Source organism: Oncorhynchus kisutch, linkage group LG24 (assembly GCF_002021735.2).
Source record: "Oncorhynchus kisutch isolate 150728-3 linkage group LG24, Okis_V2, whole genome shotgun sequence".
In the NCBI taxonomy this organism is placed as follows: Eukaryota; Metazoa; Chordata; class Actinopteri; order Salmoniformes; family Salmonidae; genus Oncorhynchus; species Oncorhynchus kisutch.
Genome location: NC_034197.2, coordinates 32,468,061 through 32,481,809, shown reverse-complemented (window position 1 = coordinate 32,481,809; position 13,749 = coordinate 32,468,061). Strand labels below are relative to the sequence as shown.

At 42.5% G+C, this 13,749-nt stretch overlaps 1 protein-coding gene across 1 annotated transcript in view; it reads left to right on the top strand.

Moving 5' to 3' along the window:
• The window catches only part of LOC109880038 (NUAK family SNF1-like kinase 1), a 46,743-nt gene extending 38,952 nt beyond the window's left edge, over positions 1–7,791 (top strand). The window contains exons 5-7 of the mRNA XM_020472272.2: positions 3,712–3,831; positions 3,932–4,064; positions 4,179–7,791. Of these exons, the coding sequence (XP_020327861.1) occupies positions 3,712–3,831; positions 3,932–4,064; positions 4,179–5,419 (1,494 nt within the window). The 3' untranslated portion in view covers positions 5,420–7,791. The remainder of the gene's footprint in view (positions 1–3,711; positions 3,832–3,931; positions 4,065–4,178) is intronic.
• The last annotated feature ends 5,958 nt before the right edge of the window (positions 7,792–13,749 follow it).

The following is a 13,749-nucleotide window of genomic DNA, read 5'->3' as shown; positions in this document are numbered from 1 at the left end:
GTTTCTTTTTTGGCTGAGTTTACATGTACCTAGAAAACACCATAAACAAATGCAAATGCAGCTACTGATGTTATTTTGGCTGCACTGTTTGGTGTGAGTGTAAAAGCCGTAGTTAGCTAGCTAGCAAGCAAGGGATAAGTACGTTGCCAGCCAGTATGGCAATGCAACATTTAGAAGGAATGACTGGGTCTGATCCATAGATACAGAACAAAGACTGAACGACTGGGTAGCGTCTCTAGCAACCGAAATGATAGAACGAACCAGCAGCCGGCTTGGGTAGCCCTAGATTTGTGTCAGGACTATATCTTGTGGAAGGATGAAATGGTATGAATAAATTCATCAACTTCGTCTCGGGCCTACAAACACTCGTGCCAATATATCCTTTAAACACCGGGTTCTCAGGCCTTATCACTTAATTGGCCAACCCTTGCATATCATTTTCATATTGTTATTTGAAGCGTCAAATACTGTTATTTGACGTGTATCTTTTTTGACACGCAAAGACCCAAATGGCGTTCCATAGTATGTCAGGGAACAATTGTTCTTGTAAAAACATTAGGATTAGTTTTGACCATTTTGATTGACTTTACTTCATTTCACCATGCCAACCAGATACTTTTATGGGTAGGTAAAGTGAACATTTCTGGAAATGTGTCTTCATCTGATGTTATGTTATATCCCTCTGCTGATGGCATGACAACCTGGTTGTAAAACAGAACATTTGAGAATTATTTCCATCTAAAGATAGTATCTGACTTGCAAATGATTTTGGTTGGGCCTAATATTATGATGATACTGTTTTGACAACCTGTAAACACCTATAATAGTCAGTGGTGGAAAAAGTACCCAATTGTCATACTTGAGTAAAAGTAAAGATGCCTTCATAGAAAGTTACTCAAGTAAAGGTGAGTCACCCAGTAAAATATTACTTCAGTAAAAGTCAAAGTATTTGGTTTTAAATATACTTAAGTATCAAAAGTAAATGTAATTGCAAAAAATATACTTATGTATCAAAAGTACAATTATAAATCATTTCAAATAACTTTTATTAGGCAATTCAAACAGCACAATTTTCTTGTTTTTTAAAATTAAATGATAGTCAAGGGCACACTCCAGCACTCAGACAATTTACAAATGAAGCATTTGTGTTTAGTGAGTCTGCCACGTCAGAAGCCGTAGGGATGACCAGGGATGTTCTCTTGATAAGTGTGTAAATTTAACCATTTTCCTGTACTTTTGAGTGTCAGGGAAAATTAATGGAGTAAAAAGTACATTATTATCTTTAGGAATGTAGTGGAGTAAAAGTAAAAGTTGTAAAAAAAAAAGGTAATAGTAAAGTACAGATACCCCCAAAAATGACTTAAGTAGCACTTTAAAGTATATTTACTTAAGTACTTTACACCACTAATAGTTTTCCACTGACCCAGTTTCTCTATAGTGATAGGTGTACAGTATGAGGGGAGATGCAGCAGGTAGCTTGCATACCTTCCAAGCCTCTGATAATAGTTCAGCTAATCCTCAGGCACGTGTGGGCAGAGGAGATATGGAGAGAGGCGGTGTGTGTGTTTGTGTGTCAAGGCAGAAGAATGCCTCTTCTAAGAACTAGAGGAACAAAATGAGAGCAGGAATGGCATGCAGGCTTAACTCTGTCCGTCTGACTCGTGCTGGAGCCAGGTAGAACACACACACTTCCCCAATTATGATATAAATCAACTGTAATATATTTTTATAAACACACATGTAGAGATGTAGGATCTTAATTTGATCAGGAAAAATAGATGAGCTTCATGATTTACATAAATGCACTGAAAACCCCCACTAACACACATTTATATTAACAGTATTGCACTTCTCATGTACCCTACTTTTGGCCAGCTAACAGCCTAACCACTGATCAAGCAACATTATGGACTAAATGTTCAAATCCTGTTACAGCGGGAATATTTTGCTACGACCATACAGTTCCAATTAAGATCCTACATTAATATCCTACATTAAGATCCTACATTAAGATCCTACATTAAGATCCTACATTTTGCTGCGAAGAGACAGAATCAATAGATAATTTGTTCTGGTATTGCCCCTATGTAGCTTGTTTCTGGTCACAGGTTCAGGAATGGTTAAAAAAATCCCAACATTCACTTAAAATTAACCTTACAATTTTATTTATTTATTTAACCTTTATTTATACAGGTTTTTCTCATTGAGATAACGTCTTTTTTTCAAGAGGGACCTGGTCCAATAGCAGCAGGGGGAACAACGTTTCAGACAGAACAACTTACATACACTAACACAACATTATACAAAACTATAAACAACAAACGAACACTACAAATACCAGTGTTGGGCGATTTGGAAAGCCATAGTCAGTCAATAAATAACTTTTCCTAAAAGTATTATCTCACAATCTGTTGATAATTTACGATTTGAAAGGTTAAAAAATGTTATAAAACATCACCTTACAATTGAAAAATATATGTCACATGGAAACCAAATGAGGGTTGTCTATGGTGATAGGTGGGATGGTCTGAGAGGGTGGTCTATGGTGATAGCTGGGATGGGCTGAGAGTGAATGAGGGGCGGGATTAAAGAGCTGAGGTCTATGGTGATAGGTGGGATGGGCTGAGAGTGGCTGAGGGGCGGGATTAAAGAGCTGAGGTCTATGGTGATAGGTGGGATGGGCTGAGAGTGACTGAGGGGCGGGATTAAAGAGCTGAGGTCTATGGTGATAGGTGGGATGGGCTGAGAGTGGCTGAGGGGCGGGATTAAAGAGCTGAGGTCTATGGTGATAGGTGGGATGGGCTGAGAGTGACTGAGGGGCGGGATTAAAGAGCTTATGTTTGGTCATGTATTTGTGTTATGTGACTGCTTTATATAAAAGTACCATGAATGTAAAATGTACGTTTGTAAATGTAGCAAAAATTCTGTAAAAAAACAAAAATATTTGTCCTCCGTGGATTGGTTAACAAAAGTAATTTAAAAAGATCCTACATCTGAACAGTACATACACACACAACAGAAGGTGCATGAAGATGTAATTGTGTGTAAGGTCAAGTGTAATTTTGATCTAGGATAGGCAATAGGTCTTTCTATTGTCAGTGCCACTAGGGCGCGTGTGTTAATATTCACTCAAAATCGCAATGACGATCCTGGTCCTCAGGCTACAGTCTGGCACCCCTGGGCCCTCACCCTTCTGAGGGCCTGTCCTGATACATGAGTGTTTGTTGGATGCTGTTCTTGGCCCTCTTCTCTATCCTCTGGCTTGCGTTGGCCAAACCTGACCACACGTCTATTTCTGGCCCTTTGAAAATAACTGAATGGAGTGTTGTGGTGGATTGTTGTGTTCTACCACAAGGTTACAGGGAAAGCACAGTCACCGGGATGGAATTTGTAACGTGCGTGTGTGTCTGTGTTACTTTATCACAGACTAATTAGCCCATTACATTATCATTATGTGTGCTTCTTGACTCCACGTAATAGCAGACAGCAGTCTGGCCTGGGGTCTACAGTACAATATGTCCCTGATGTTATCTCATGACATTAAGTATCCATTCAGTATATCGTGTCACTTCAGTCACTGGTGCTCAGCTGTCAAACTATTTTATTGAAATATTAAAATTAGATTTCTTTGTTCAATAGCTAACCTAAAATGCTTCTCTCTCCCTCTTTATCTCTCCTCTCCTCTCTCTCTCTGTCTCTCTGTGTCTGTAGCTGGCTGACTTTGGCCTGTCCAACCGCTTTAAGAAGGACAATTTGCTCCAGACGTACTGTGGGAGTCCTCTCTATGCCTCCCCAGAGATAGTCAAGGGACTGCCCTATCATGGCCCAGAGGTGAGAGGACAACACACACACACACACACACACACACACACACACACACACACACACACCCTTACACCGTTTCCCTGTGTTTCTCCTGGGTCTGTGTCAGGTGGACTGCTGGGCTATGGGAGTCTTGCTGTATGCGCTAGTGTACGGCAGTATGCCGTTTGACGGGGCCAGCTACAGAGCGCTCACAGAGCAGATCAGCCAGGGACGCTACCGCAGACCAAATCCTCCCTCAGGTAAGCCTACACATCACCTGCAGTCTCACAAGGAACTGTAAACCTGTTAGTCCATGACTGTCCTGTAAACCGTCGTATTGTACTGAGCCCTGCCTGTCTGTCCCCTCCACACAGACGCCTGTGCCCTGATTGACTGGCTGCTGACGGTGCGTGTAGAGGAGAGGGCCACGGTGGAGGACATAGCCAACCACTGGTGGGTCAACTGGGGCTATGAGGACAGTGTATGTGACTGCCCCTCATCCCCCCACCAGGACTGCCCCTCCCCGCTGCTCGCCCGCTACATCGACTGGCAGAACCGGGTTGCCACGGCAACCAGTTGCCCGAGCTCTGACCCTTCCGCTCACCCTCACCCGTTCTACTTCAGCTTCCCCCTGAAGGGTGATCGCGGGGGAGGGGGGAGGTCGAGGGGGGAGAGGTCAAGTTTAAGGAAGTCGCGTAAGGTGAACACTATCCCCCAGAATGCACTGGGAGCATGTAGTCCAGTTTGTACGACAACTGCCATCAACACCACCACCACCACTGCCGCCTCCATTTCCTCTTCCTCCATAGGCCAGGTCGAGAGGAAGAAACCAAAGGGGATTCTGAAACCCCAGCGGAGCTTTGATTCAACCTTCCTGCCCCCTCCTAGAGTGATGGGTGAGAACTCCTCCGCCAAGCCCTGCAACCTGCCTCCCCAGCCCCACAGAGCTCACACACACACTCACTCACACAGTGATGGTCTGTCCACAAGTCTGCCTGCCCCCTCTATGTTCTCCCATTCCTCCTCCAAGATGCCCAAGAAGGGGATCCTAAAGAACCTGTATGGTGGTGAGTCAGGGTACTGCTCATCCCCAGAGAGAGGTATGTCTGGAGTGGGCACAGGAGTAGGAGGTAGAGGGGTTGATGGAGATATGTGCTGCTCTTACGATCCCCACTCCCGCTCCCCCAGCTCAGAGCACAGTCCAACGATGCGGACGGAAGCAGTGAGAAGGAGGAAAGGCATTCTAAAGCGCAACGGCAAGTTCTCACACAGCCTGGACCTCCCTGATGCCCTTCATCCCTCCTTATCCTCAGCTCTGGCCCATTTCCCTGAGGCACTACACCAGCTCCATCAGGCCTCCGGGGGCAGCAGACCCCCCAGCGTGGTGAGTGAGGACAGCCTCCTCTCCTCCGATTCTTTTGACCTGCTGGACCTCAGCGCCCAATCACGCCGCAGGATCTTCTCCCGGGGCACCCAAAGCAGTGCTTGCAGCTCAGAAGAGGAACTCGAGGACCCGGTAGCAAGGGCGGCAGACGGGATTGGATTAGGAAGAGGGCGGGGCAGAGAGGAGGAAGATGAGATGTCATTGGAGGAGAGACAGGAGATGCTAAGATAAGATAAAGGTTGCGTTCCCCTGCTCAACCAATGGTTGCGTGCCACATCATCGACTGTCCCGTCGGGCACCAGATTGCTATAACATATGATGTGGGTAGCTGATACATAAAATACCTATCCAGGTGTTGTAAGATCTGGCATGCGTCATTAACGCCTGGGTAGAGCAATGTGCCCACAATATGATAAGCCCAAGAGATGACTGGACGCTTGTAATATCAGTTACTGGTGCTGTCTGATAGGCCCAAATTACTGACAGACTTTGTCTTTGCTAACCACATGACAAATAACAATAAAGAATTCAGCGGAAGCACCTAGTCATACAACCTGCAGTGATCGTATGTTGAAGGAAAGTCATCAAGAAATGGTTAATTTCATCAAGATCAGTTACTGATTGGAATGGATTGAGACTGCTGTCCTAGTGATGGGATAAAACACCTTTGGACTCTTTAACTGTGTGAATGAAGCCATCGCTGACTTTAAGGACTCCTATGTGAACTAACAAAACACTGTACAGGAGACCACATGGCATTCCCAATCTGGCCCTCATACCATCATGGCCATCTAATCAACCCCTACTTCCAGTTGGATCATTCATCCCCTCTCCTCTCCCCTGTAACTATTCCCCAGGTCTTTGTTGTAAATGACAATGTGTTCAGTCAACTTACCTGGTAAGATAAGGGTAAAAAATAAAATCCTGTGGACACGAAGCTAATGTGCAATGTTAAGACATAGTTCAAATTGTTCCTTTAATTCAAGCATGCTGTTTGCAGCATCAGACTTGAGTTGTTTGATTCCTGCATGGGCCAAATATACTGTATAATATACCCATTTTATGTGTTAATTCTAAGTCACTTTGGTTAAAACAATGATCTAAATGTCTGTACAATGTATGTCTTTGACAGGGGTGAAACCAAATGGTGTCAACGTGGATGTGTTATCTCTGTGCCACAAGACATGTAATATTACTCTTATTTAATCTGATTTCACCGACAGCATGAGCCTTCAGATATATATATATGATCTCTGAGGTCACAAGAGGCTGACTGATGTCATTTTACCATGGAATGTGATCTTATGGTCAAACAGACTGGAAGATTGAATGAGACTTTGAGGATTTTAAATCTGGGATCTGTGCGCTGGAAAAGTGTAAGGGTATGTGATTACATTTGACTGGGAGGCAAGGAGGTAGTTACATAAAGTATTATTGCTTTGGTTTCTGGATTGGTTCAACCGTTTTGGTACTGTGAAAGAAAAAATAAATACAAGGAATGATGAAAATGTTTTTGTTTTTTTCTGGAAATAGGCCTAATGTTTTCTGCTGTCTCACTTCCTTCAGAATGAGCAACGACCAAAAAGCACATTCATTTATCATAAATTGCAGGAAGTGTTTGAGGTATTAATAACTTGACTGATTTGTGTCCCTGGCACTTTCACAGATGTCTGGAGGTCTAGAAATAAGATGCTGAGAAAACATTGTGAGCCAATGGAGATGACAGATTAAACAAGCATATACTGGATACAAAAATAGGAGCTTTTTAAAATACAATCATGATAGTGATTATAAAACGCCTGTCTAATATCGAACAGAACATCCATTTTCAGACACTTCTCTGGTCTCTGCAGTGGAGAGGCCTTTTCCCTGGGTTGACCATAAGTAGGGGAACATCAGGGAGAACAGAGCGTTGTGTTTATAATGTGCCACTAGTGGTTGTTTTTGATCGATAGCAGAAACCCCATTCTGTCCCTCTACACAAAGACATATTTACTCTGAAGTCCATTTCCATGTTCTGTTCATTTGCTATGATTAGAAACCATCTGAAGTAGTGCACTCTACTGACTGGAGTCACAAACAGAAAATGACTGATGCCTTGCCTCTCTGTTGCAAATGCTGTCCATACCACAATCCCCTCTATGGAGCGAATCTAGGTCATAGTCCAGCCAAACCCTCACCATGTCACCTCATGCCATCAGAACGACTGACCCAAAGGCAGCCATTTTAATCTCAGGTTGACTCTAGTGTTTTTGTTTTCCGCATCAGAAAAGGATGGTGTTGTTTAAATGGCTAATCCTATTCTTTTCAGGGAGACTTGATGATGTCATGGCTCAGGCAACACTAAACTAACATTTACCCAAGAATGGGGGTAAGAATAACATTCAGCTAAGCAACACAGAACATCTAAATAATGGATTGTATGCAGTGAGAGTAATTTGTCCCTCTCTTTAGTATCATCGTCAAGAATCTTTTCCATTAACTTTGGAGCAGTGTGTTTATCTACTTGATACGTACAGTGCCTTGCAAAAGTATTCACCCCCTTGGTGTTTTTCCTCTTTTGTTGCATTACAACCTGTAATTTAAACTGATTTTCATTTGGATTTCATGTAATGGACATACACAAAATAGTGTATGAAAAAAACAACTTGTTTTAAAAAATTGTAAAAAATAAAAACTTGATAAGTGGTGCATGCATATGTACTCACCCCCTTTGCTATGAAGCCCCTAAATAAGATCTGGTGCAACCAATTACCTTCAGAAGTCACATAATTATTTAAATAAAGTCCACCTGTGTGCAATCTCAGTATCACATGATCTGTCTAATGATCTCAGTGTATATATACATCCACAGAAATACATCCACAGGTACACCTCCAATTGACTCAAATGATGTCAATTAGTCTATCAGAAGCTTCTATAGCCAGGTACACTGGACCATTTTTGGATTGAACAGAACACCAACATCCTTCATTAAACACGTCAGTGACATGTTAGGGGACGTTAGTTGACGGAGTAGACGTCCAATCACAAACACTGCAGGCTGAGGTTGACTTGTGTACATAACGTGAATATATAACTCAACCTCGGCTTGCAGTGTATGTGAGTGGAAGTCCACTCCGTCAACTGACGTGTTTAATGATGGATGGAGTCCAGGCTGAGGTTGTTGTTGACAACCTTTAAAAATAGCTCTTGACTTCACATCAGGACAGAGCCATAACGTTACGTAACATCCCCCTTTAAAATGTTGAGTTCATGTTCAGCTGACAGCTACAATGAGTAGTGGCATCAACAGTCATTGACCATGGAACTCTAACTATGCAATGGTCCTTCAATGTTCCTGTCTCCAGGGCCATATTTCCATTACACATCATTATTTAGGAAAACCTTTGGACCCAAAACCACACATAGAAGCATAGCCACAGGTTGTCCTTTCCAAACATTAAAAAGGATTCAAACTGCTTCCTTTGAGAAATTAGACTTAGGGCGATGAAAAAATGATAATAATTCAGGAACATACACGGGAACATGCAGAGATTGTCTAATTTCCGGGGGTATGGCTATTCATGTCTGAACTGTGGCAAATGCCAGATTTTGCACCATTTTACAGTTTCTGACCAAAGTCCTAAATCTGGCAACTTTGACAGTGTATGGAATCAGGGTAAATAGTTTAAACCCTTTTGTCTTTGGTGATTGCCAAGTCTTGAGGTCAGATCATTGTATTGGACTGTAGTGGTTCTGTTAGGTTAGTGTTAAGACATAGACAAACACACTATCCAGGATACACTTCCACACTCCATCCCCCAGGGGGCAGCAGCAACCTTGTCCAAATACTGAGCCTGGTTGATAAGCACATCATGTGTAGCCAATTAGGGGGATTGTTAGTGAGTGTCCCAGCTGGTAAGCCGTAAGGCTGCAGGTTTTGTTTGGTGGTCATGAGACCTTTTGGGGGGTTTTGAGTCTTTAGTTTGGGGCATGCCTGAATTTTTCAGTTTTTTGAAATTTATTTTCATCACCATCTGAAGAAAAAATACTCCGCTTGGCCTGGCCGACTAAGAGGTCAATACGGAGCTGGCCCTGAACTCAGTAAGTTGCTGTCTCCCTGGGAACATGTCCATTCAACACCTATGCGCATATGCTGATTTCTCACATAAATACACACATCCATTCAGGTTACAGACCAGTTAACTAGACCGTAGACCCCTAGACATAACAAGTCAGGTTACAGACCAGTTAACTAGACCTTAGACCCCTAGACATAACAAGTCAGGTTAAAGACCAGTTAACTAGACCTAAGACCCCTAGACATAACAAGTCAGGTTCCAGACCACTTAACTAGACCTAAGACCCCTAGACTTAACGAGTGCAGCAAAATCAGTAGGCTAGTTATGAGTTTTGTAACACAATCACAATCTGGCTTTCTGGTCCTGAGGAGATCATCTTTGTAACTGAAATGTCACGTGATCTTATATTTTTATGTTTTCCGTTTATTAATCAGTCAATCCGTTTGTCCATTTTTCATAGGTCTTTAAGATATGAGCATCAGCCAAATGCATTTCACACAAATTTGATGAAGACTAACAGCCCAAGTAGTAAGTAACAGAACGTGCCAAGTAATAACACGTGTCAATTTGGTACCACTGGCACAGAACCAGTGGTGGAAAAAGTACCCAAATGTAGAGTAAAAGTATAGATACCTCAATAGAAAGTTACTCAAGTAAAAGTGAAAGTCACCCAGAAAAATACTTAAATATCAAAAGTAAATGTAACATACTTACAGAAGTATCAAAAGTAAAAGTATAAACCATTTAAAATTCCTTATATTGAGCAAGCAGGCAGAACCATTTTCTTGTTTTTAAAATGTATGGATAGCCAGGGTCACACTCCAACACTCAGACATTATTTACAAAAGATGCATTTGTGTTTAGTGAGTCCACCAGGCCAGGCGCAGTAGGGATGACCACATGTTCTCTTTATAAGTGTATGAATTTGACAATTGTCCTGTCCTAAGCATTCAAAATGTAACGAGTACATCTCCTTCGGGGATGGAATCCTGCCGAGCACCGGCCAGCCGGCTGTGGAGAGCTGACACAGTGGCGAAACTTCCACCAGACCAGCGTGGTGTCTGGCTTCTGGAAGAAAAAGGAAAAGTAGGCGGGCGTGGGTTCACCAGTAGCTTATGTAGGTTTGCTCCTTGCTTCTTGCTAAGAGTCGCTCCTGTAGTCCTCCGCAAGCAAGCAGTTGCTACATTGAAAGTCAACACAGTCCAGGAACAAAGCAAAGTAAACACAGCTCCTGCAGCGCTGGAAACGTTCAATAGTGGCCACCATTTGAGACCGCCGAGCCAGCCTGGCTAACTGGGCTTTCATGTCTCTCACACTGTGCGGAATCTGGCAGGTTCCCGGGACAGATAGTAGCGCTCACAGCAATAGCCCAACAGAGCCGAAATAAAATACAATATATGAAAACACTGTCAGCTTTTAAACCGAGGTCTTTACTTCAGGTTTCAGCGTTCAACAACAACAAACATATGTTGTATGTGTATGCATGCGTACCTACAGTGCAATCGGAACGTATTCAGACCCCTTGACTATTTTCACATTTTGTTATGTTTCACCCTTATTCATTTTTTAAAATCCTCATCAGTCGACACACAATACCTCATAATGACAAAGCGAAAACATGCTTTATAGACATGTTTGAAAATCTATAAAAAAACAGAAATACCTTTAACATCAGTATTCAGACCCTTTGTTATGAGTCTCTAAATTGAGCTTAGGTGCACCCTGTTTTCATTGATCATCCTTGACATGTTTCTACAACTTGTTTGGAGTCCACCTGTGGTAAATTCAATTGATTGGACATGATTTGGAAAGGCACATACCTGTCTATATAAGGTCATACAGTTATCAGTGCATATCAGAGCAAAAACCAAGCCATGAGGTCGAAGGAATTGTCTGTAGAGCTCTGAGACAGGATTGTGTCGAGGCACAGATCTGAGGAAGGGTAACAAAACATTTAAACAGCATTGAAGATCCCCAAGAACACAGTGGCCTCCATTATTCTTAAATGGAAGAAGTTTGGAACCACCAAGACTCTTCCTAGAGCTGGCCTCCCGGCCAAACTGAGCAATCGGGCGAGAAGGGCAATGGTCAGGGGGGTGACCAAGAAGCCGATGGTCACTCTGACAGAGCTCCAGAGTTCCTCTGTGGAGATGGGAGAACCTTCCAGAAGGACAACCATCTCTGAGGCACACCACCAATCAGGCCTTAATGGTAGAGTGACCAGACGGAAGTCACACCAGACGGAAGTTTGCCAAAAGGCACTTAAAGGACTAAATGCCAAGAGTCACGTCTGGAGGACCCTGGCACCATCCCTACTGTGAAGCATGGTGGTGGCAGCATCATGCTGTGGAGATGTTTTTCAGCGTCAGGGACTGGGAGATGATGAATGGAGCAAAGTACAGGAGATCCTTGATGAAAACCTGCTACAGAGCACACAGAACCTTAGAATGGGGCGAAGCTTCACCTTCCAACAGGACAACGGCCCTAAGCACACAGCCAAGACAGCGCAGGAGTGGCTGTACTTGGACTTGAACCCCGATCGAACATCTCTGGAGAGACTTTAAAAATAGCTGTGCAGCGACGCTCCCCATCCAACCTGAAAGAGCTTGAGAGGATCTGCAGAGAAGAATGGGAGAAACTCCCCGAATACAGGTGTGCCAAGCCTGTAGCGTAATCGCTGCCAAAGGTGCTTTAACAAAGTAGGGTCTGAATACTTATGTAAATGTGATATTTCAGTCGTTTTTTAAAAGAAATTTGCAAATAATTATAAAAACCTGTTTTTGCTTTGTCATTCAAATCAAATCACATTTTATTAGTCACATGCGCCTAATACAACAGGTGTAGACCTTACAAGCTCCTAACCAACAATGCAGTTTAAAAAATATGAATAAGAAATTAAATAACAAGTAATTAAAGAGCAGCAGTACAATAACAATAGTCAGACGATATACAGGTGGTACTGGTACAAAGTCAATGTGCGGGGGCACCGGTTAGTTGATGTAATTGAGGTAGTATGTACATGTAGGTAGAGTTATTAAAGTGACTATGTATAGATAATAACAGAGAGTGGCAGTGGTGTAAAGGGGGGGGGGGGGCAATGCAAATAGTCTGGGTAGCCATTTGATTAGATGTTCAGGAGTCTTCTGGCTTTGGGGTAGAAGCTGTTTAGAAGCCTCTTGGACCTAGACTTGGTGCTCCGGTACCGCTTGCTGTGTGGTAGCAGAGAGAACAATCTATGACTAGGGTGGCTGGAGTCTTTGAAATTTTTAGGGCCGTCCTCTGACTCTCCATGGTATAGAGGTCCTGGATGGCAGGAAGCTTGGTCACAGTTATACCCATTATGGAGTATTGTGTATAGATTGAGGAGGGGGGAAACGATTTAATCGATTTTAGAATAATGCTGTAATATGGAAAAAGTCAAGGGGTCTGAATACTTTCCGAATGCATTGTATGTCTTAGCCTAACCACTGGAAGCTGTTGGGACATTCCCCAGCCATTTAGCATTAATTCTTCTTTCTGCAAGAATGGGGATTTGATTTGGGCAAACTGTAAAATGGACTTTGTTGATGACCAGTCATCCATACCTTCCAGATAACTCACAATAATAACCACAGTGCAGTCTCACCTCACTCTCTCAGCCTTTTAAAAATGAATTATTCATTGATTGATGTAAAAAAAAAAAAAAATGCATCTTTGATCTACAACCCCTCAAGGCAAGCATCATGCTATAAGCTCCTATTGGAGCTTTGGACCTCCTTTGGACAAATTATGGTTTAGTTTGGTTCAGAAAAATCATGTTATTCCATCTGCCCTCTAGCCTGGTACACGGTCAAACGATATCTGCTTTAGACAACACCTCTTGGCTGTCATTGCCTTAATGACAGTAAATGCCTACATATTAAAGACAATGGCTTAATGCTAGCTAGCATTATCTTCCCTATGGACCAGTAAAGAGAAGAAATGTCTCTGTCTACTGGTGAAATACACTCATTACAACTCTAAAAGACAGCTGAGCTGGGGCACAGAATATAGGAGAATGTTGTGTAATATCATTTTAGTCTAATATATTGTATTTTTTTTAACGAACTACAATAACTTTCCTCCAGTCCAGGCATCTTGTTACAGTCCACATTTGGGCGGGTGTTTTCAGGGACAGGCAGTCGTGCACGAAGACATCCGCCCAGATTATTTTTGACCAATGACGTCCTGTACACAAGCCTCATTACTATTACAAAGATTTTTTTTTAAATAGAGATTATCTCTGTGAATCACTTCCGGATTTTATCAACGCAATGACATTAAATATTTTTTTTATTGTACACAGTTTATATTTTCACAGAGTAAATGTTACATACTTTGTCAAAGTCAGCTCTCCTTCCAATCGCTATTTGCGAAGAAGACAATGTTGTTTTCTATGTCCGCATGGCATGCATACAGTAGTATCATGGGACTGTCAAATTACTTTGCATCTTCGTCTCTTTATACGATCTTTGATCG